This window comes from Electrona antarctica (genome assembly GCF_951216825.1).
Source record: "Electrona antarctica genome assembly, chromosome: 20".
NCBI classification, from domain to species: domain Eukaryota; kingdom Metazoa; phylum Chordata; class Actinopteri; order Myctophiformes; family Myctophidae; genus Electrona; species Electrona antarctica.
In genome coordinates, this window is record NC_136801.1 from 13,305,737 (window position 1) to 13,327,580 (window position 21,844).

Below are 21,844 nucleotides of genomic sequence, written 5' to 3' on the forward strand. Positions count from 1 at the left end.
CTGCCAACCTGGGGAGGGCACCGGACTGACCTCATGCTCCCTTCTATGCATGAGGAGTCCAAGCTGCTTCTTTTCACCTGACAGGGGGGAGTTTCCCCGGCCGGACGTAGCGCGTGGAAGGAAGTTAAGGCACACGCCCAAGGGGAGGTAGTTTAGAGACCAGGATTACAGCATGTTTTTTTGTGAGGGTACCTACCCTAGGGGGAGAACATGCAAACTCCACACAGAAAGGCCCTTTCGCCAGCCCCGCCTTTGGGTATGGGCACTGATAAAGCTTTTCTGAAAAATCTATGTTGTTGTGCATGTGCATGTAGGAGCATTGATTCTTACTTATTATATAAAAATCAGCATAAGTCACTGAGGAAGTATGCAGGGATGTTGAGACAAAATGAAGCACTCCCTCATAAACGGAAACCACCACGTGGGTCTCGTCAATTACAGGCGTTTGGTGGATCATGTTCTCTGCGGATACTCTTGGATTATAATTATACCCAGATTCTGGAGGATCAAATGTAGCACTATGCATAATTCGTAGGACATGGAATGCTAAATGTTGTTATGGGGGTGAGGGGAGGAGAGAAATAATTAACCTATCCATTATTGAGCAGGATTTAAAAATGCACCATGGGACATGTGAACAGGGACTTAAAAGGCTGGCAGGCACCCAATCTGTCCTTATTTCACCCCATTCCGCCTCAGTCTCTGTATTCTTTACACTGGCCCGTTTCTCCCTCCCTCTTATAGCTCTTTCTGTTTCCCTCCCCCCACCGTCGCTCTCTCTTCCTGCTTATCTTTCCTCTCATTCCGTCGCTCGCCCAGTCCCAACCTCTCTCTTTATGTCTACAGCCTCCACCTCTCCCTCCTCTCGCCGTCTGTCTGGTTAATCCATCATTTGGCCTCTCTACACCATTGCTCATCTCTCTGTTCCCTGCTCTGTTTTACATCATCATGTGGTAATAATGTTACAGATGGTTGGCCTCGTACTCATAAACTCATCCTGCCTGACGGCTTGTTGAACAGCGCTTCAGAATGACTGTTGTGTATCCGCTTATCCATCCTTTATCCACACACCATTCAAGCATTAACCACTTATGCCCTATTTTTTTTCCCTTTCAGCTACAGCAACGTCATGCCCTACTAGCCTAGTGCGTGTGTTTCTCAAAGTGGGTGCCGTGACACAAAGTCCTTAATACTTTGATAATATTTGGAGGAATTGATAAACATCACTTCCGTTTTATCACTTCACTTCTTAGACCCTCTAGACTTGATAAAACGTACCTGAGTTGCACTGTACTTCAGTTCTTTTGATGCGTTGTGAGCTTGTAGATCTGCTCTTTTTGGTGAATGTTCCCCCCCAGAATAGGGATGCTGGGGTTCAAGTGGTTAAACATAAAGTATGAGTCCGTGACATACTGTATTTTAGGGGGATTTGCATTACGTACCATAATATGACATAAGATTATAAAACTGAACAGTGTAATTAAGGGGTGCCTTGGATGAAAATGTTATTTAAAGGTGTAGTGAAATGAAAAATACACTTTTAGACCATATCCGTGGTCATCATATGGCATACCTAACAATGGATGCCAAAAGAAATCTAATTTTTGTGTGTTTTTATATCAGAAGTCCCGAAAGTAAACACAAGCTATCCCATAATAATCCTTGTCTGTGCGATCAGCCCGCCAACACAGTTAAAGGAACAATCGCCATGTATATACCTTAGGGTTACACTGTTTCTCAGCTGATAACAGATATGCCCTCTCTCTGTTGCACATGCAGGCCTGTCAAGCGGTACTTCAACATGTGTGCCACCACATAATATAACCAGTTTGCTCATGAGTGGTGCGTGACGTGTAGTGTGAAAAAAACCTCACCACTGTCCAGGTCAAGTCGCTCGCACTGCCGCACGACAATTTACACTTACACGTAATCACCCCTCAACTACTCCGCGCGTCCAAAATAAACGCACCTTAGTAATTCATTTTCAATGACACATTGAAAATGAATTACTAACGTGCGTCAGTCACTCCGCGTCTGAAAAGGCTTTTAGTCTGTCATTTAGTTTCACAGTTGTTGCCTGACGTAGTTCGGGCACAGGTTCCATCTTTTCACAGTAGAGGTCACAACGCTGCACTTTTCAAGCGTAGTCCTGCGCATTTTATTCATTTATTTTATTGGGGCTTTACTGCCTTTATTCGGATAGTACAGTAGAGTGTTACAGGAAACAAGGGAGAGAGAGTCAGGGAGTGACGCAGCAAAGGCCGTTGGGCTCGGGAATCGAACCCGCGACTCGCTGTCAGGCTACATTAGAGCAGCATGTATGTGTTACGCGCCTTAACCACTAGGCCATGCGCCGCCCTATAGTATCCGCCCCCTTTCTACGTTCTGCATCTGAACTTCGTTGCATTGGTGCCCCAGTCCTGTGCATTTTTCAGTGCCCGTCAACAGGATCATTCTGGATGTCAGATGCCCGTTTCCTGTCGCACCTCGACTTCGCTGTTACTGAACATCAGACTACAGCTTTGGTGATACTATGAGGTCAGTTCGCTGCCCCCCCCCCCCAGGTTGGCAGAGGAAGTGTAGTGTGTAAAATCAGGGGATAAAAAAAAATCTTTGGTAATACTTTATTATTCCTTCTAAGAGTTTCTTCAATGCCACCTCCATCGTCCAACCTGTTCTAGGATTCCCCAGTCGGTCATGCTCTATCAGAGATGAGCTTTTCAGCATAAGGGCAAACAGAACGCAGGTGCCAATGCAAACAGTTACATAACAATCACGTCAGCCACAGTATGTGTGATGATGATAAAGTACCTGGACTTATGTCAGGTTTTTTGAAGGTGAGGATTACACAATTTCCTGTTGCACATTTTCCTGCTTATGTCTCTCTGAAACCTGTTGTGTGTGTGTGTGTTGTGTGGTGCTTAACCCATTAAGCATCTGACTGTGTCATTTTAGAGTTTAGCAACATACGTTTTTCAGAGAACTCTTTGGATTTCGTCGCTGTAGGGCATCCATCCATCCATCTTCAACCGCTTATCCGTAGTCGGATTGCGGGGGCAACAGCTCCACCAGAGTGCTCCAGACGTCCCTCTCCGCTGTAGGGCAGAAACCTCTTATTACCTCCATTTTCTAACTCTTTGTATTTTAGTACAAAGTCAGTGCCCTATTTGATCATACTAGTACTACAGCGTCACACAAAAGCACCAAAAGCAGCAGATCCACAACCGCGTTTCGAGCTTGTCGTCCCTTTGAACCCTTTGAAGAGTAACTATTTTGGACATAATGGTTTCCACCCGACAGAAAGGATCTGTAGAATGGGCCTCAGGTCTTAATGGGTTAATTGGCTGCAACAAGCAAGCTTTGTTGGACCCTTGCCGGTTACATTGTAGCATATCAGGGAGGCTATGGCTCAGGAGGAGGTAGAGCAGGTCGTCCAATGATCCCTGGGTCGGTGGTTCGAATCCAGGCTCCTCCTGTCCACATGTCGAAGTGTCCTTGGGCAAGACATTGAACCCTACATTGCCTCCAATGAGTTGGTCGGTGTGAGCTTGCCTCCATTGGTGTGTGAATGTGGGAAGTGAGGACGCTGGCGTTGACTGTTTGCCGTTTCACCTCCCAATGTATGAATGAATGAACCATTGTAAAGTGCTTTGAGCACTTGGAAAAGCGCTATAAAAATGCAATTCATCATTCATTATATAGTCATGGACGGTGTCAGGCAGAAAAACCTTGTTTACCGTATTGTCCAAAACAGTTACTTTTTTAGTAAATTCAAAAGGCACCTGGAGCCGTTGTTATTTCCTATAGTCACAAGCTCTTGTTAATGGTTTTCATTGGTTAAATATTTATAAAACCCACACAGACACATTTAAAGGTATTTTATTTAAAGTGATTTTTTTAAATTATAATAAGTGTTAAATAGCTCTATATTATTCTGATATATAGTTCAGTAACGGGAGTCTCCATGTCTCTCCAGCTCACATTCAGGTCATGATGAGCAGACAAAATTGCAACCGGAACATTTTATTGAATTTTCCTTGTGCCCATGGACACTACAGCAGAACAAGAAAACAAACATGCATGAACATGTATTTTCTTCTTTTTTTTTTATAATATTTATTTTATTTGGAAAAAGCAGTACAATAACAGCATTTCTATGTATACATAGGACACAAGTGCAGTTCCCAGGATTCTTTTTTTCACCCCTCTAACCCTCCCTCCCCCCTCCAAGTGAATCCATCTCCAGTGTCTCTGTAACATCCTTGCTTTCTTCAGGACTACATATGGCATCAAGTCAACACTTAACAGGGGCAAAGGGCAATATCGCTTCAGAATGTACATTTCAGAAGGAGAAAAAGAAGAAAGAGTGGGAAGACAAAAAGAAAAAGACAAAGACAAAAAAACAACAACAACCAAGAAACGAAAGTATTTACGAACATGTATTTTCTGTTTATTAAAAAGAGCTGGAGAGACATAGGAAGACCCCTGTGACTGAACACTTGGTAGCAATGGGTACTATCAGAATATTAGTGCTTTAACCTTTAACAAAAATAACCGTTTTATTTACAAAAATATCAAGGGTACTATCAGAATATTAGTGCTTTAACCTTTAACAAAAATAACCGTTTTATTTACAAAAATATCACTTACCCTACCTTTAACTTTCTCTTTCAAAATGTTTCAAAAGTTGCACAAATAATAATAATAATAATAATAATTATTATTTTCTATAGCACCTTTCATACATTGTTACAGTTCAAAGTACTCTGATCTAACCGATCTACGATCTCACCGATCTACAAGCTCACAGCAACAATGCAATGCGTTGCATGGATACTGGAAGGATTTGGGCATTCTGTGGCCTCTTGCGTTTTCCCATAGAGTTAAAAATAATAACAGAGAGGCACCGGAAATCCCCTCTCATTCACTTGTATGGAGCTGCTCACCCAGCGCATGCATACTCCCTTAGTTTTCACCCCTTCTTCCGGGTTGGAAAAGTGTGACGGTCGGGGGCCTATTTGGGTGTGACACGTTTTGCATCGCCTCGCATGTGCGATGTAATAGTGTCACCCTCTGTGCGCAACCCCGTGCGTAAGCTTGTGAGTCGAGCCCATTTGACACAAGCGTTTTCACTCGTTCCATGTGTCTGGCCCCAGCTGTAATAAGCTCCAGTACCCATGATGATGAACCTTCAGCTCTTCCTCTGAGTTCTGTGGGCTCTTGTCCCCACTCCCCACGGGAAGTGCAGGGCCTCTGCATGTCACAGTGTGGTAGTGTGACTCGCCACTCGTGGAAAGTATCCAGTACTCAAGTACTGTATACTTAACTACAAATGTTGTGGAATTTGTTTGACTTACTTCTACTCCACTACATCTCAGAGGCAGATCTTGTACTTTTACTTCACTACAATTATTTTTTTTTTTTTTTATAATATTTATTTTATTTGGAAAAAGCAGTACAATAACAGCATTTCTATGTATACATAGGACACAAGTCCAGTTCCCAGGATTTTTTTTCCCACCCCTCTTCCCTCCCTCCCCCCTCCAAGTGACTCCATCTCCAGTGTCTCTGTAACATCCTTGCTTTCTTCAGGACTACATATGGCATCAGGTCAACACTTAACAGGGGCAAAGGGCAATATCGCTTCAGAGTGTACATTTCAGAAGGAGAAAAAGAAGAAAGAGTTGGCAGACAAAAGAAAAAGACAAAGACAAAAAACAACAACAACAACAACCAAGAAACGAAAGTATTTACAATCTGACACCAGATTCTACAAATGTCTTGACAATCATGACAGTTTCCTGAAAAACCCATGTTTCTATGTCAGTGGTTCTCAAACATGTTCATGTCAAGGACCCCCAAAAATATATGTAATTGGCCGCCGACCCCCATCTGAAAATATGTTCCAGGGACACCTCAGAAGCAAAGATTTGAGTTAAAAACGTTGGCTCTGAAAGATTATATTCAAAGATTTGCGCCACATTTTCACGGTTTTTCCAAAATAGCAGATCTACAAGCTCGTAGCGCGCCACTCGGTGAGCTTGTAGATCTGCTATTTTTCAATAGCTAAATTATAACATAATGTTTAAAACACTAAAAGGGGTTCCCGCCCAAAATGGGTTAACTACAAATTTGTTTGACTTACTTTTACTTCTACTCCACTACATCTCAGAGGCAGATCTTGTACTTTTACTTCACTACAATTATTTTAAAACTTTAGTTACTTGTTACTTTGTAGATTTTGATTATTATTATCGGAAAACAAACACACATTAAACACACTTCAACCCTATTATATACTATCTACAATCTACAAGCTCACAGTCACAGCGCAACGTGTTGTGACTTGTGAGCTTGTAGATCTGCTATTTTCAAGAGCTTTTACATATTGAGCTTGTGAAACGGGGGGCATTCTGCACAATGATTTTGGTATTTGGTATATTTTCATGCCAATACTTTTGTACTTTTACTCAAGTAAAATTTGAATACCGAACTTTTACTTGTAACCGAGTATTTCTAGATTGTTGTATTGATACTTTTACGTTAACCCATTTTGGGCGGGAACCCCTTTTGGTGTTTAGCTATTGAAAAATAGCAGATCTACAAGCTCATAGCGCGCCACTCGGTGGCGCGCTATGAGCTTGTAGATCTGCTATTTTTGAAAAATCGAAGAACCACTGACAGAAACATAGCTTTTTCAGAAAACTGTCAGGATGTAGAAGACATTTTTAGAAACTGATATCAGGTCCAAATGGGTAAAAACAAAACAAAAACAAACGCACTGTGACTTGCTGAGTGTCATGAAATGTACTGTATGTGTACCTGAATGGAACCTGGCCTTGGACATGGACTCCTTTATTTACCCCTGTTCCCGTTTACCCCCGTGCGGCACATAGCGCTCGACCCCGGCATCCTGTCTATCCTTGGCAGACCAATCCATTTCCTTTCACTGTACAATCCCAGTCAGGTTCCTATGGGCTCTGTTGGCCTGTAGTGCAGACACCGTGGTACCACTTTGTGTCAAGATTAAGCACCTCAGCGGTGTTAATTTGTCAGATAATTCTGATTTTTTTTTGTCTTTTGAATGACACACCATTTAGTTTTGGTCCTATTTTAGTCGTCTGAAATAGTTTAGTCTTAGTCTAGTCTTAGTCGACTAAATATCGAAATCATTTTAGTCTTATAGTCAACGATAGATAGATTTGGCGTCTATATGGAGCATTACGGTAGGTCTAATAATATTAATAATGCATGTTTCTGTTCTCCCTCCGCTGCAGCTCAGCCAAGGCAATGTCCCCGGCGTGGAAAGTGCTTTCCTGGCCATGGACACAGAAGAAGGGGTGGAAGTGGTGTGGAACGAGGTGGTCTTCTCTGACCAGAACGTCTTCAAAGCACAGGAGGTAATTTGTATTCGGTCTTATTATGTCTACCTACAGTCATTATGAAGGCAGTTGCGGAGGAGGTAGAGCGGTCGCTTGGGAAGAGTGAGTGTGTGTGTGTGTGTGTGTGTGTGTGTGTGTGTGTGTGTGTGTGTGTGTGTGTGTGTGTGTGTGTGTGTGTGTGTGTGTGTGTGTGTGTGTGTGTGTGTGTGTGTGTGTGTGTGTGTGTGTGTGTGTGTGTGTGTGTGTGTGTGTGTGTGTACACAAACATCCTGTCTTGTAGTGTCAAGTACTAGTATGTCATCGATGTGCTATCTTTTTTTTCTCCTCTGTGTGTTAAGCATGTGCAGCAGTTATATCTGGTTGGACCATATAATGTAACCTAATTCTGATCAGTGTTTGGGTCTATTGTATTGCCCCTCTTGTGCAGATCCAAATAAAAGTGTGTGTGTGTGCACGTGTGTGCGTGTGTGCGTGCATGCGTGCGTGCGTGCGTAAAAGTTTACAAAGGCATGTTATTGCAAACCCAAACAATCAAATCCAAGCTTAGTTGCTCGACAAAAGAACACGTTCAAATGGAAACATCTTCCTCAGACACGCAAAATGTCACCTTTGGTGATATGATGAATTAACTTTGGGAGCATGATCCTGTGCGTGTGTGTGTGCGTGTACGTGCGTGCGTGCGTAAAAGCAGCAAAACCATTAAACTCTACTATTAATAGCAGAGGTGGTGACACTACTCTAGTAAGTAATATTAATAATTATGAGTGTGAAGTGAAACGGAATGTGTTTACCTAAATGCTCTCTCTGACGGTAGAGTGTGAGTAAGTTGTAAGTTGAGAGGTGGAATGTTGATGATCTCAAGAGGTGCAGAAAGTTACGATATAAATAGTAATTACCACACATGTATTTGGTAGACGTTTGATACCCAAGTGTTTTCTTTTGTTTTTTTTAGGAAAATATAAAGGAGATGTTTGAGAACCTGATGCAGGTTGAACACACCAACATTGTCAAGTTCCACAAATACTGGCTGGACAAGACTACGGGTCAAGCACGGGTATGTATTGCATTTGTAGCACCTAGTCTTTGGAATGACTTGATTGATTGATTGATTGATTGATTGATTGATTGAAAATGTTATTAACAGTTTGCAGAATTACAGTACATTTCAAGCACAAACTCAATACAAAGGCTGTTAACTGTGAGTGGACGACCCAATTAAGCATTACACTTGTTTACAACAGGGTCCACCATGTTCAATTCATCAAAACATTTAGAGACGTACAAATAGACACTTCTATATAGACAAAGAACAGTACAGGAATTCATCATAATGGAGGTAAAAAGGGAAAAGAAACATATACAGTGAGGGGAAAGGGGGGGGGGGGGGGGGGCGGACTATAGAGGTAAGCATGCTTAAAGTGAATGGCACATCGAGTGGCAAAGCAACATGCAAAGTGAGTTTAATGTTGTTTAATGCAATCAGATTTTTCTGTTTGGATGTATGAGCTGTCAAGGCCAGAAAGTAGTTTTTTTTTTACCACTCAGTAGGCCTTCTTGCATAACTTCCTGGTTTGATGATGATGTCACACGCATACCCTCTATACTTTAAAAAAAATGGCGATGCCTTTTTAAAGCTGCTAAAAACATTTGTATCTTACACATTTTGGTATGTAATAGTGTTTATTTCTATGGTGTTGTTGATTTTTATGCACTGTTTTTGCTGCTCTGTTTACCTTCTTTTTATTGTTGCTTTAAAATCAAACTTAATACATTTCTTTTGACCGTGATCTTTTGGTCACGGGCTAAAAGGTTTGGGAACCACTGCTCTAAGGCTTCTTTCTTTCTTTCTTTCTTTCTTCAGGTTTTTTCTCTTTTTTACATATGTAAAAATATCCATACAAAGATACCCAGTAAATAATTCCACTATCATTTTCAATTTAAACACACAAAAGGTTAATAGTTACGTGTCTGCTTCCCTACAGGTCATATTCATTACAGAGTACATGTCCTCTGGCAGCCTCAAGCAGTTTTTGAAGAAAACAAAGAAGAATCACAAGACCATGAATGTCAAGGTCAGTTTCAGTCTAACGCTGGCCCAGGCAACCTGCATCCTTATTCCTTATCCAGTCACATCAGTCCCAGTGTGTGAGAGAGAGAGTGAGTGGTCTGCTCAATGCTGCCGCGGGTGGGCACTCGGGGCACTGCAGTCTCATTAGGATTCAGACCCACATTTGCAGTGGGATTAGAAGTGACGTAGCGTCGGCATCGTGGCGGGCATCAAGCCTGATTCATGACTTTGTTGCACGCCGGTGTCGCCTGTGGTCATTAGGAGATACACAAGCTCACAACGTGTCACATTCGTGACGCGTTCCTTGTGAGCTTGTAGTTCTGCTGTTTAATGAGCACGACACCGGCAACTTGTAGTTCTGCTATTTACTGACCACGACACCGGCAACTTGTAGTTCTGCTGTTTACTGAGCACGACACCGGCAACGTGGGTATAAATCAGGCTTGACAGCCTGGCCACGGCTCATGCTGTGTGTATCCTGTAAGTGCAAGGAACAAGAAACCAGCCACATGGTGACCTCGCTCTGCCTTGTCGTTGCTGCCTTGTATTTTTACGGCAGGGGGTCTTCAACGTTCCTCAGTCCAAGGACCCCTTTAGCTGAGAGAGAGAGATGAAATTGTGTTGCAAATTAAACCTTTTCATAGATTTCATAGATTAGTTTATGTTTGACATTGCGTAGCGTTGTGTTGGATTCATGTTAATGTGTATGTTCAGATAGTTGACCACTTGTCTTAAACCCTCAATACTTATGATCACTTGTACTTGATCTGCTCTTTTTTCCCTGTCAACGCCAAACCTCTTTGCTGAAAATAGCAGATCTACAAGCTCACAACGTTGTGAGCTTGTAGATCTGCTATAAATAAAACAATATATCCTGTCACACAATGATCCCCCCCCCCCACCTGTTAGATCTTATTCAAATACGGTTCAGATACAACTGTCATATGAAAAAGACATTTTAGAAAGTGCACAATTCATTTAGGATTTTGCCAGTCGGTGCGTATGTAATCAATCCATGTTACTCTGTGTTACTTCCAGGCCTGGAAACGATGGTGCACCCAGATCCTCTCGGCCCTCAGGTAATGACTGGGCTGTGATTTATCACACTAAACTGGATCTCTGCCTAATAAGCCTTGTATGCCCTCTAATGGGACTCCTGTTTATATTTATACACGTTCATTCATGACCTATTTATTTATTGTGCACTCATATTGTATCATGCAGATTAGTCATATTATGCACTATTACACTTTATGCTCCTATCTCTATCTTTTTAACTGCAATGATGAGCCTGCACAACTAAGAATTTCACCCACCTTACTGTGATGTGACAATACAGATTGATTCTATAACTAAAGGTTTACATTAAAAACAGCTTGAATATATTATTTATTTTGGTAAGAACTAAGATCTTCAGTTCTCGCCCTGATGAAGACTGTAACTGGTCGAAACATGTTGGGATTTTTTTTATAGAATAAACTTTACTTCTTCTTCCTGCTTGGATCACCTCTTTTATTTCAAACAATCTGTTGATTTTACCAATGGCTTCTTAAATCTTTTCTTTTCCTATAGAAAACCTATGTTTCTATATCAGTGGTGCACAAACCTTTTCTTTTCAAGAACCTCTAGAATTATATGTAGGCCTACTGTAATTGGCCGCCGACCTCCATCTCAAAATATTTTGTTCCAGGGACCTCCCAGAAGCAAAGATTTGAGTAAAAAACGTTTGCTGGAAAAGAATATATATTCAAATATTTGTGCCACATTTTCATGATTTTTGCTATTTTTAAATAGCCAAAGTAAAATATAGGTAATGTGTTGTCATTGGTCGGCAGTTATCTCCACTCGTGTGAACCGCCTATAATCCACGGCAACCTGACCTGTGACACCATCTTCATCCAACACAACGGCCTCATCAAGATTGGCTCAGGTCTGACCCCACCAGGGCACTCTGCGTAACTACACTCTCCAGTGGCCACTAGCATTCTTCCCGTGGTGCTCAACCTTTTCAGGCCGGAACCCTCCCCAATTTGAACTGGGGACCCCCCAAAATAAAAATATTTGAACTGGGGACCCCCCAAAATAATCATATTTGAACTGGGGACCCCCCAAAATAATTTGAACTGGGGACTCCCCAAAATAATCATATTTGAACTGGGGACCCCCCAAAATAATCATATTTGAACTGGGGAACCCCCAAAAGAATTATATTTGAACTGGGGACGCCCTACCCTGACAAGCACTTTGTATTGTAGCAGTTGAGATTTAGTTGAGTTTGACATTTAGTTTGATTCAGTTCCACAGATAAATATTGTGAAAATAGCTGATCTACAAGCTTGTAGAACTTGTAGATCGGCTATTTAAAAAAAAAAAATATATATCTTATAGTTATATATCTTATATTATTTGAATACCTTATATTATTGTTTGACCAGTTCTTATAGTATAGTTTGATTGACGCAGTAATGGTCTTCTTTCTTTGAAGGTATTAAAAAGGTTTTAAAAGTCCTTACATTGTCACTACAATGTCATCTGGGAACAAACCCACAGGTTGAGAATGAGAACCCCTGTTCTAGGGCTCTAGCCTAGCCTGGTAGAATGAGAACCACTGTTCTAGGGCTCTAGCCTAGCATGGTAGAATGAGAACCACTGTTCTAGGGCTCTAGCCTAGCCTGGTAGAATGAGAACCACTGTTCTAGGGCTCTAGCCTAGCCTGGTAGAATGAGAACCACTGTTCTAGGGCTCTAGCCTAGCCTGGTAGAATGAGAACCACTGTTCTAGGGCTCTAGCCTAGCATGGTAGAATGAGAACCACTGTTCTAGGGCTCTAGCCTAGCCTGGTAGAATGAGAACCACTGTTCTAGGGCTCTAGCCTAGCCTGGTAGAATGAGAACCACTGTTCTAGGGCTCTAGCCTAGCCTGGTAGCGATGCACTTTGTTTCAAAGCCAATTCATGTTGTGCTCCCAACCTCTGACCAAGACCACGCTCAAAGCGTCATTACAAGTGATGGATAGATAGATAGATATTGCAATTTTAATGCAGTTAGATAGCTTATTTGTCATTATGCATGTAGTCTATTGTTCTAGCCTGGATCCAGCCCATAGACCCGCCCACTCTCTGAGTGGACTGCGCAGGACGCAGCATCAGTCTGATAAACAGGCTACTATTGTGCTACATTGAGGCTATATAGGCTATAAGAGAGGTATTGCCATTTTAATGCAATTACAGAGCTTATTGGCATAGAGCGCCACAGTCCCGCAAAGTATTTATTTAAAGACGTTTACGCTGCGGACAAAGCCAACTGGCGTTGTGACAAATCATGACAATAAACACAATGTTTTGGCCTGGGCCGTGGCTCAGCGGTCCAGGCACCTTGGCCGGTAGCCCGAGCCTGGCAGTGTGCCGCGGGTTCGACTCCGGATCCTGACGGCCTTTACTGCATGTCACTCCCCCATCTCTCTCCCCCATTTCCTGTCAGCCTACTGTCTGTCTCTCTATAAAAAATATAAAATAAAGGCGAAACCCACAAAAAGAACATTAAAAGAAATAAAAGAAATAATTAGATGTTTTGTTTTTCTTCTAACAAATTATTTGATCTGCCCAAAACATTGTGTTTATTGTCATGATTTGTCACAACTCAAGTTGGCTTTGTCCGCGGTGTAAACGTCTTTAAATAAATACTTTTTGAAAAGTCTGAGGAAAATGAACGGGATTCTTTTCCAGGTCTCTTGTCGCCTTGAAAGGGGGCAGGACTGTGACGCTCTATTGTGCATGTAGTCTATTGTGCTGCATTTGGGGGTTATATACGGTATATATCTATGCATCTTTGAAATAGCAGGAACTGGGAGGTGGGTGGGCGCGGGGAGTGTAACGTGAAGTGGTTTTGAAAAAAGTGTTTTGCAGTCTGTAAAACCATCCCGCTCTAGCCTGGAATTGTTCTGGAATTCTAAGAGCTCCAGTTTATCTAGTGTTTGCATTACATACCAGCTGTGCTGGATAATATAACATTATATAACATGAAACAGAATTTCCATCAAACCTAAATGCTGATGCAATTTCTTCCCACAGTATGGCACCGGCTGTTTGTCAACGGTAAGGCCTATATCATTTATTCATTTGACCTCACTGTCCTATAATTTATTAATGAAAAATAAAGCATTGGGTGTGAGAGGACGTGAAAGTATTGTATTTGATTCTCTTAAAGGGCTAGTTCACCCAATAAATGACTTTGTTTCTATCATTTACTTACCAGGTGAAGCCTTTCATCAGACCCAAGTAAACGATACAAATAAAGTCGGCTAAAGTCGGTTGGCGAAAGGGCCTTTCTGTGTAGAGTTTGCATGTTCTCCCCGTGTCCCCTAGGGTAGGTACCCTCACGAAAAACATGCAGTAATCCTGGTCTCTAAACTACCTCCCCCTGGCCAGCCGGGGCGGCTGATGGAGGGGAAAGGAACTGGTTGAAATAACGTGTTCCTTCCACGCGCTACGTCCAACCAGGGAAACTCCCCCCTGTCAGGTGTAAAGGAGCGACTTGGACACTCATGCATGAAGGAAGCATGAGTTCAAGTCCGTTGCTCTCCCCAGGTTGGCGGAGGGTGTGTAGAGCCCAGGATCACATTAGCTAATTGACACAGGGGTGAAAGATGGGTTACAAAATCGTGGGATAAAAAAAGAAGTTAAAAAAAAGAAAGAAATAAAGTCATTGCATTTAGCATGTTCTAAGTGTCCCCTGGGTAGGTCAAATAAAATATACAGTAATCCTGGTCTCTATTACTGCCTTCCCTGGCCAGCCGGGGAGGGAAACCTGATGGGAAAGGAACTGGTTGGAATAACGTGTTCCTTCATGCGCTACGTCCAACCACATGTCAGGTGAAAAGAAGCGGCTTGGACTCCTCATGCATTGAAAGTCAGTCAGCATGAGGTCAGTCCGCTGCTCTCCCCAGGCTGGCAGAGGGAGTATAGCGCCCTGGATTACAAATTGACACTGGCTGAAAAAATGGGTTACAAGAATCGTGGGATATAATTAAAAAAACAAACATTATAATCATAATAATAATAAACAAAAAATAATAAAATACAGTAATTTCTTGTGTGAACTACCTACCTTTCAACACCTAATTTATGGTTCGTTGTATGACAGTTTGTTGATGAAGCATCATTTAAGCATAATGTGCTTGACAGTGATATTGTCTCTCTCTCTCTCTCTCTTTCTCCGCTGTGCTCAGTGTGCTCGGTCTTCCCAGACGTCCACGTCAAAGGGCGGCAACACAGAGAAAACCGGAGGCACGTCCACTTCTTCCCTCCGGAATACGGATGTAAGTGTGATTAGGCGTGACTGTGAGTGGACTGTGCAAGGCTCACAGGGTGACTGTGAGTGGACTGTGCAAGGCTCACAGGCTTTCATTGTAGATTATAGTCCAAGATATAATTACAGTTGGGTGCCACCGATATTGTCCCTTATCATTTGACCCATTTAGGCCTGACCTCAACATTTTAAAAAATCCTTCTAAATCCTCCAGTTTTCTGAAATAAATATTTTCACGATTTTTCAAAAATAGCAGACCTACAAAGCTCGTAGCGCGCCACTCGGTGGCGCGCTATGAGCTTGTAGATCTGCTATTTTTCAATAGCTAAATTATAGTGTTTAAAACACCAAAAGGGGTTCCCGCCCAAAATGGGTTAACTGTCCTTTTGCGCAGATCACGCAAACCTCAGCAAAAAGAAAAGGACAATATCGATGGCCTCCAACTGTATACTAATAATACAACTTTATTTGTATAGCACCTTTCATGACATGAAATGCAGCTCAAAGTGCTTTACAGAGCAATAAAGGAATAAAGAAAAGCAGGTATAAAACATTAAAATAATAGCAGTGAATAAGGCAATACATTGTATTGTCTTTTTTTTTATTTACTTTTTTAAGTCCAATGCATTTGTATTTAAGTTCATAAAGTTAGCATAAGTAAACTAAATGCATTTGAAAAAAACTAAATACTATTCAGGATTCCAATAAAAGAAGAGCAAAAATAGCAGATCTACAAGCTCAAAACGAGTCACAGTGTGATGCGTTTTGAGCTTGCAGATAGGCTATTTTTGTTACTTTTGTGTGACAGAATGACAAAAGTAGGGCATTAATTACGAGAAAAAATAATAATACAGAGATAAGAGGTTTTTGCCCGACAGACACTGTATCTAATGTGGTCCTCTGGAGTGAGTGTGGAATTATAGTGGCCCTCTCCATCATCAAAGTTGCCCAACCCCTGATCTAAAACACACTCAACAACCTAAACAACATATGGATGTAATCTCTGTGTTTGTGTCACTAGTTGCTGATGATGATTATGCCATTGACATCTTCTCCTTCGGGATCTGTGCTCTAGAGGTGAGAGAAACATACGATGCTTTGTGTAACTATTCTCATCATTCTTTTGTGTGTTTGCTATTTGGGGTATATGAGGGAGTGTCTCGGTGTGCATGTATTTGTTTGTTTACTGCTTATCTGTGCCTGTGACAAATTTACCGGTAAGTTACCGGTATTAAAAACATAATATTAACAAATATTAGTTTCACCTCCACTTTGAAAACCTTTGCTATAAAATAATATGTTGGCAGCGTGGCAGAAGTGTAGCCATCTAGAACAAGGTTTCAGGCTACAATCCTCCAAAATAATCATATTTGAACTGGGGACCCCCCACCCTGACAAGCACTTGGAAGTGTAGGCATTACATTTAGTTCCTATATATTGTGAGCTTGCAGTTCGTGTGTGTGTGTGTGTGTGTGTGTGTGTGTGTGTGTGTGTGTGTGTGTGTGTGTGTGTGTGTGTGTGTGTGTGTGTGTGTGTGTGTGTGTGTGTGTGTGTGTGTGTGTGTGTGTGTGTGTGTGTGTGTGTGTGTGTGTGTGTGTGTGTGTGTGTGTGTGTGTGTGTGTGTGTGTGTGTGCGCGCGTGTGTGCTCTAATCTTGCAAACCACTAGTCAGAGTAAACGTGTCTTGTGTAGGCCAGATTGAAGTACCAACACAATGTATTATTATTATGTTTAATAATAATAATGTAGTATTATTATTACATTATGTTTCATACTTTTTGAAATATGAACCGTGTATTTGTGTCTCACTAGATGGCGGTGTTGGAGATCCAGGCTAATGGAGATTCTGCTGTGTCCAAGGAGGCTATCGCCAATGCAGGACAGTCCCTGGACGATCCTCTCATGAGAGTGAGTCTATATAATATAGATCTATCTATATTATAGATAGATTGGACTAGCACCAGTGGGGGAAAAACTACTCGCATGTTTTACTTTAACCCATTTTGACCTGAGATCAGATTCTAAAAATGTCTTCTACATCCTGACAGTTTTCTGAAAAAGCTATGTTTCTAAGTCAGTCGTTCTTCGAATTTTCAAAAATAGCAGACCTACAAGCTCGTAGCGTGCCACTCGGTGGCGCGCTACGAGCTTGTAGATCTGCTATTTTTCAATAGCTAAAGCATAACATAATGCTAACACCAAAAGGGGTTCCCGCCCAAAATGGGTTAAGTGAACGTATCAATACTGCAATGTACTGTAGAAATACTCTGTTACAAGTAAAAGTCCGGAAATTAAATAGTATTGGCATCAAAATGTACTTAAAGTACAAACAGTAGAAAGTACTAATTATGCAGAATGTTCCGTTTCACAAGTTTTCAAAATGTATAAATTGCACAAAAATAGCAGATCTACTGTACAAGCTCGCTATGCGTTGCATTGCGTTAAAGGTAGACATAATCATTCTAGTAACTGTACATGTGAGCACAGTTGATTTCATTTCAACCATACGGTGACGGACGGTATGTGACATCGTCGTGCGACGGAACGTATGGATCAACCGTGAGGTCTTGTTTCCCACAGGAGTTCACACAGTCGTGTGTGCGTCAAGATGCCAAGCAGCGTCCCACCGCTCATGACCTTCTGTTCCACCGCGTGCTGTTTGAAGTCCACTCTCTGAAGCTGCTCGCAGCCCACTGTTTCATCAACAACCAGTGTAAGTTTAGCCATGAAAAAAAGGGGGGGGGGGGGCGTCTGTTGAAAATGGCATGTCTCCCCAAAAACGGAGAGGAAAATTGTTCAAAATACAAAAGCAGAGAAGCAGACATTTGTCTAAATCCAATAACATGGAGAGGAAAAAAAAGCTGTTTTTTGTTTCACTGAGTCAAATGGTGACTCATAGGTTAGCGAAGAGCACCTCAGAGGTTAGCGAAGAGTGCCATTTTTTTTTTAAACCCACTGGACTTTGGAAAAAGAAAACATGTCAAAACTTGTGATTGGCAGTGAATGAGTTTAACAACCAGTGTGAGTTTCTCCCCTCCCAGCGTGCTACACGGGTGTCAACTCATCAGCTTAGGTGTTAATTGATGGCCCATCACAGTATGCTACTGCACAAGCACATATGTCGGAGATAATTGATGAGCAGTGCAGTTATGAAAATATAATATATGATGCCTGAGGCTAATTTCCTCCTGGTTTGTACACTACTACACATAGAGTATTGTTGCTGCCGGGCTAGCCTCGGTACCCAGGCTTTTATTTTTGTTCGCATTCGGCTCGAAAATGAAAGCCTGGAGGAACGAGACGCATTTCCTGGTATAGGAGTGGGAGTGAACTACAGTGCAGAGGGGCGTCGCTCGAAATATGGTGACGCTGTTTTCTACCAGGGAGGGGAGGGGCGCAGGGGGGCAGGGCCCAGGGGCGGGCGCTCAGATCGGTGAACCAATATTATACAGTGCTTGCTCCATGCACTACCCGCCCCTCTATACCAGAAAGCACCCTGCCTGGGCCAGGCCACTGTCGGGCTGAAACCTCTCATCTCCATATTTTACCTTTTTATGTTTTTTTGTAAAATGAATGCCCTACTTGATCATACAACAGTAAAATTGGAATCACAAAAGTAGCAGTTCTACAAGCTCAAAACTACTGCACGTCATACTAGAGGCTAATTTCCTCCTAGTTTGACTCCACAGAGTGCATGATTTAACCGCACACCTCAGTTGCCATGGCCACTTACTAACGATTATCATATTAGTAGTGCTTCTTCAATATGCTTTTTGGATAGAAACCGTGAAATAGGTTGTACCTAACTACTGGCAAGTGGGGATAAGACCAGTGACCTAGAAACGAGTTGCAACTGAGTCAGTCGGCTAACTATAGTCACATCTGTTAGACACGCACGCACGCACACGAGTACACACAGACTGACTGACTGACTGACTGACTGGTAGGCAGGCAGGCAGGCAGGCAGACAGGCAGGCAGGCAGGCAGGCAGGCAGGCAGGCAAGCAGGCAGGGAGACAGGTCAGTTGGGAGACCTATACCGATCCCTGTGGGGAAGTTCATGTGTCACCACACCAATAGCAGTAAGCATAATAACAAAACAGGATTAATAGGTTCAGGTAAAAGTATTTTAGATTTAAGAGTCGCCAGACGCTCTGGAGTCAGTTTGCTTAAATAACAATGAATTATGCGTATTCATTATTTTTGAAGGTGTGTGATTCTGTCCTTTTCCAGGAAAGAAGCCAGGTACTGGGTTTCTTAATAACCGCCACATTAGTCGCAGACACGATATTTAATATGGAAGCCTGGGACACTCAATGTTCTAAAATGATAATATTACATTTGTCTCTGACAACAAGTTGGTCAAAATGGACCTAAGTGGTGTTGTATGTCTGGCTTATGAGGTCTGATACCCCAGTGTTGATTTCGACCAGCATTCAACCAAGTGTAAGATCTGGCATTACGACCCCATCAAGGCCTGCCAAAATACATTACGACCCATCAAGGCCTGCCAAAATACATTTACATTACGACCCCATCAAGACCTGCCAAAATACATATTTGCAGACAAAATCAACTCTAAATTTAGGCTAGTCGAATAAACTAGACCAGGGGTCCTCAACTAGAACTGCTGAAGGTCCACAAATATTCTTTTTAATAAGACCATGGTCCAGTCTTATGCGCCGCGCAAATACAATTGCAGGTCGCAGGCCATGTGGGCCCCACGGGGTGGGGCTGCCCCCCTCGCCCCCCACCCCTAGAAACAACTATGCCTTCGAGTACAGTCAAGCCAAGTTTATACAAATCGGGTCCCATGGACTCCCATCCCAACCAACCAATACTGGGGTGCAGAGTATGAAAATATTTTTCCCCACAAATATTCACCTCCAAAAATCCAATTTTGTTCATTCAACTGAATGTGTGACTGTGTCACTGCGACCCCAGCTAACAGCTAGTGAGCCAGTCAGCGCAACATTGTCATCATGACATGCTGGCCCATAATACACAGGCACACACGCGCGTCGGTCCACATTCAGAGCGTTAATTGCGTTGCTCTGCATTGAGTGAATACAACGGAGAATTCAACTCGCGGTCGCGGTGACTTTTTTTCTTCTCTTTATACTATAATTTCTCCAGGGTCCGCAGAGACGTGTGCGGACCGCGGTCCGCGGTCCGCCTGTTGAGGACCACTGAACTAGACCAATACTAAAACATTTCAGACGACTGAAATATGACAAAAACTAAATGAAAATGTATTCAAAAGACTATGACTAAAACTAAATTGCTGTCAAAATACACATGCTCTGTCCCTCTCCAGATCTGCTTCCTGAGAACTGTGTGGAGGAGATGACCAAGGGCTTTGACTACAATGCTGTCATGGCAGAGATCAAGCATGACGACAGGCCAGGAGCCCAGCTTAAGTAAAGAAATTACATTTAACACATTTTTTATTAGAGTTGTACCGGTGCCAGTTTGGGAAAAGCTGCCGATACTGCTTAGAAATGCTGGTATTCAATTGAAATTGAATGGACTGGACTTGCTGGGTGTTCAAAATCCAGTCGTTAGGCTACTTTATTTTTTTGCGGGCCGTGGGGCGGGCAGGTCGTTGATTAATATATTGTTTTGCGGGGCAGGTTGGTGCGGGCTGGCTCCCGTGGCGGGACGGGACGGGCGGGTTATGAAAAAAAGGCGGCATTCACTATTCACTACTGTGAATAGTCTGTCAATAATGTGTCAAATACAAGCCTCATGCCGTGGATTATCTCCAATATCCTACAGATATTCAAGCGTGTCGCCGCTGGAGCTTGACAAGTTCCTCGAGGACGTCAAGTAAGTGCGTTTGCTTTTATTAACTCTGCCAGGCTGGATGGCCGAAGGCCAGAGATTATAAGCCCTTTGGGCTTCTTGCCTCGTCCTGGCACTTTCCCTTTTATATATTGTTTTATTTTTCATTTCATTTTTATATTGTGCTAAATAAAGCAAATCGAACCAATTTAGAGGTCAAAGTTTAACACCAATGTGTCCTGAGCTATATGGTCCGCTCTGAATATATATATATATATATATATATATATATATATATATATTACCTCTACCTCTACCACTCGTTGTTAGATATAATAAAATCAGATTACGGTAAGAAAAGAGCTGGTCCTGAATTGTCCTTTAACCCATTTTGGGCGGGAACCCCTTTCTGTGTTTTAAACATTGTTATAATTTAGCTATTGAAAAATAGCAGATCTACAAGCTCATAGCGCGCCACCGACTGGCGCGCTACGAGCTTGTAGGTCTGCTATTTTTGAAAAGTCGTGAAAATGTGGCGCAAATTTGGAATATATTATTTTTCAGAAAGAACGTTTTTAACTAAAATCTTTGCTTATGGGGGGTTCCTGGAACAACATATTTTCAGATGGGGGTCAGAGGCCAATTACATATCATTTTTGGGGTCCTTGACAGAAAACTGTCAGAATTTAGAAGACTTTTTTATTTCGACGTCAGGCCTAAATGGGTTAAGTAAAAGTATGTGAGTACTTTTTCCACCACTACAGAGTTGCGCTCTTCTTCTTCTCCTCCTCAGGGGGGGGATTTACCCCTTGATGAATTTCCTGTCCACGCGGCTACACGCCCCCCGGGCCTTGTCCCTGTCCCAGGAGCACGTTGAGGCGGTGAAGTCTCCCACGCCTGAGCCCCAACAAACTGAGACCAGGAAGGTCCGTGTCCCTGCCAGCACTTGATTTAGTTCTATAGTCTTCCGAGTAAAATGTCATTTCGTTTTGGTCATATTTTTAGTCATCTGAAATGTTTGTTTAGTTTTACTAAATTATATATCGTAAGATTTTAGTTGACTAAATCTACAGTTGATTTAGTCATTTTACACTTGGTTGCGGATAGCCGATCTACAAGCTCACGACTCGTCGCAGTCCGACGCGGTGTAAACTTGTAGATCTGCTATTTTTTTGATGATTGATAGGCCAGAGGGTGTCGGCAAGCCTTAAAAGAGGGTAGACACTATCCCTCATGCTAAACTTCTAGACTTGCTAAGATATACTAAATGACAATCCTATTATTTCCAACCCTCTTCCCCCAAACAA

General features: G+C 42.3%; 1 protein-coding gene across 2 annotated transcripts in view; it reads left to right on the forward strand.

Annotated features, from left to right (window-relative positions):
• Nucleotides 1–21,844, forward strand: part of LOC306912925 (nuclear receptor-binding protein 2-like) — a 77,274-nt gene that overhangs the window by 53,397 nt on the left and 2,033 nt on the right. Inside the window, exons 2-14 of one of the 2 annotated variants that reach the window (XM_079489388.1) lie at nucleotides 7,278–7,400; nucleotides 8,335–8,436; nucleotides 9,365–9,454; nucleotides 10,489–10,529; nucleotides 11,286–11,380; nucleotides 13,519–13,542; nucleotides 14,676–14,765; nucleotides 15,777–15,832; nucleotides 16,567–16,662; nucleotides 17,335–17,467; nucleotides 20,071–20,173; nucleotides 20,532–20,582; nucleotides 21,331–21,463. In XM_079489388.1, coding sequence (XP_079345514.1) covers nucleotides 7,278–7,400; nucleotides 8,335–8,436; nucleotides 9,365–9,454; nucleotides 10,489–10,529; nucleotides 11,286–11,380; nucleotides 13,519–13,542; nucleotides 14,676–14,765; nucleotides 15,777–15,832; nucleotides 16,567–16,662; nucleotides 17,335–17,467; nucleotides 20,071–20,173; nucleotides 20,532–20,582; nucleotides 21,331–21,463 — 1,137 coding nt within the window. The remainder of the gene's footprint in view (nucleotides 1–7,277; nucleotides 7,401–8,334; nucleotides 8,437–9,364; nucleotides 9,455–10,488; nucleotides 10,530–11,285; nucleotides 11,381–13,518; nucleotides 13,543–14,675; nucleotides 14,766–15,776; nucleotides 15,833–16,566; nucleotides 16,663–17,334; nucleotides 17,468–20,070; nucleotides 20,174–20,531; nucleotides 20,583–21,330; nucleotides 21,464–21,844) is intronic. The other variant, XM_079489389.1, reaches the window with a different exon arrangement.